Source organism: Centruroides sculpturatus, unplaced genomic scaffold (assembly GCF_000671375.1).
Source record: "Centruroides sculpturatus isolate CEXI.00-Female unplaced genomic scaffold, Cexi_2.0 scaffold1131, whole genome shotgun sequence".
In the NCBI taxonomy this organism is placed as follows: Eukaryota; Metazoa; Arthropoda; class Arachnida; order Scorpiones; family Buthidae; genus Centruroides; species Centruroides sculpturatus.
Genome location: NW_019385379.1, coordinates 88,029 through 90,231, shown reverse-complemented (window position 1 = coordinate 90,231; position 2,203 = coordinate 88,029). Strand labels below are relative to the sequence as shown.

The window sequence follows — 2,203 nt, the reverse complement described above, 5'->3', positions numbered from 1 at the left end:
AAAAAAAAAAAAAAAATTGAGAATGACTTCACTCAAAACGACATAACCTGAGGTATACCTGTATAAGATTCTAATGATTACAATTACTATAAATTTATGTTATAATAAATATAGAATCATTTCATATAAAATAATTTATAGAGCAGCCTGTTCTGGAAAAACCCACAAAAAAGAAATCATTCATTTAACATGTTGAGTAATTCTCTTCATAATTCTGCTATACTAAAAGTTCCAAATTCTTTAAATAATAAAACAACTGGGATTTTCTAAAATTACACAAATAAAAGTTTAAATAATATATTTATAAAAATCATACATGAAAAAATAAATAAATAATGAAGTAAAAACATTAATAGTGTTTCAGTTTTATAATAAATTTAAATGCAAAATAATAATTATTTCCAATTATGGGATATTCCAAAAATCAGATATCGCTAACAAATTAATGCCCTTTAATGGCAGTGGATAGTAAATTGATTAGAAGTAAATACGAATACATGCATAGATAATAGAGAAGCACAAAACTTTTTGAGCAACCTATAAAAATTGAACGTGGCTATTTATACATACTGTATGTATACACAATTGGCTATTTATACATACTGACTGTATGTTCCTATATTCCAGCCAGATACTAACTCTATGCACTAATATTACAATTAATATTTTGATAATAACTACACAATTATAAATAATTAGTTTTATTTATTAAAGTTCAGTTACAATGTTGTTCAATAAAGTAATCAATAAACTATGAAGTATCATTAAATCAGTGAAATATAGGCANGTTAGATGATGTATTCTGATAAACTTTAATATTTTATTTCAAATGAAAAAGAAGGAAATTTCTAAACATTTTAATATTTAAAATGTTTAGAAAATTAATTATGTCCCTTAATATAATCCCAGTTTTCGTCTTTCTGGTTATGCAGGAAAGAATTTGATGAAATCTATCATGATAATTATGAAAGACATTGCATTGTATCAATGTTTCCATTTATTTAGAATTCAGTACGTCTGTATTTTTTTAATACTGTAATAAATTTTCATAAATTAAATAATGTAGCTTACAATCTTTTTTATATATATTTTTAGATATCCATTTGCTCTTGTTTTATTGCAAAGCACTGCCAGTAAGCATTCGTTAACTATGAGACGACGAGTGCGAACTCCCAGACTAGAGTTTGTTCGATATGATCCGCACGGTAAGTGAACATGTTAAATTTATATTTAATTAGTGTGTCGTCATATTATTTTAAAATTAATTTTTTAATACATTTTACAATACTAATAAAAAATTTATGTTTTTATCTATTGAATTGATCTGAAAATCTGTACTCATAATTTGTTGTAATCTCAAAATTCAATTTTGACTGACTTTCAACATCATGTATTGTGACCGATATATACATGTATGCAATAACTTCATTCATTATTATGATACTTAAGGTTATCTTAAGTCAAATTCTATAATTTACCTTAAAAGTGTGTCAGTCTACCAGTGTGGCCACAGTGGATTAAATTACTGAACACTGGTAGTTGGTTTGCTACATGGAGTTTTCCAGATTTTCTTCATGTTAGTAACACCTAAATAGGGACCAGTTTCTCATAAAAGTCCTCCCCCTTGACAGATTGTCCATATATTACGTTGCCATAATCAAATGAAATCAAAAACCTTAAAAGCTTGACTTTATAGACTTAAATGATTAATGGCAAGTTAACATGTTAAAACTACTCGACTGTGAATCATTGGATTGCATCTTAATGACATGGTTTCAGTTAAATTTTACAAAAATCTGGAAAAAGTAATTAATCTTACTGCAAATATATCTTTAATCAGTGATACACTATATATAATATACAGGTAACCCCCGTATAACACGGCACTTCTATAGCACGGATTCGCTCTAACACGGTTCGAGAATTGGTACCATCCCTCGTATAACACGGTACTTTTATAGCACGGATTCGCTCTAACACGGTTCGAGAATTGGTACCATCCCCGTATAACACGGTACTTTTATAGCACGGATTCACTCTGACACGGTTCGAGAATTGGGTAAAACCCACGTACAACATGAAATGTAATAAATTTTTACATACTTAAATAATAATAGTTCACGAAAATTATTATTTTCGTGAACTATTAGTACTTAAGTATGTAAATTTTCTCTTCTCGCCTTCTGTCGATACACGTGGTCCT

General features: G+C 27.9%; 1 protein-coding gene across 1 annotated transcript in view; it reads left to right on the top strand.

The window, feature by feature from the left end:
- The first annotated feature begins 850 nt into the window (after positions 1-850).
- The window catches only part of LOC111638335 (39S ribosomal protein L33, mitochondrial-like), a 21,143-nt gene continuing 19,790 nt past the window's right edge, over positions 851-2,203 (top strand). The window contains exons 1-2 of the mRNA XM_023384033.1: positions 851-1,011; positions 1,096-1,205. Coding sequence (XP_023239801.1) covers positions 944-1,011; positions 1,096-1,205 — 178 coding nt within the window. The 5' untranslated portion in view covers positions 851-943. The remainder of the gene's footprint in view (positions 1,012-1,095; positions 1,206-2,203) is intronic.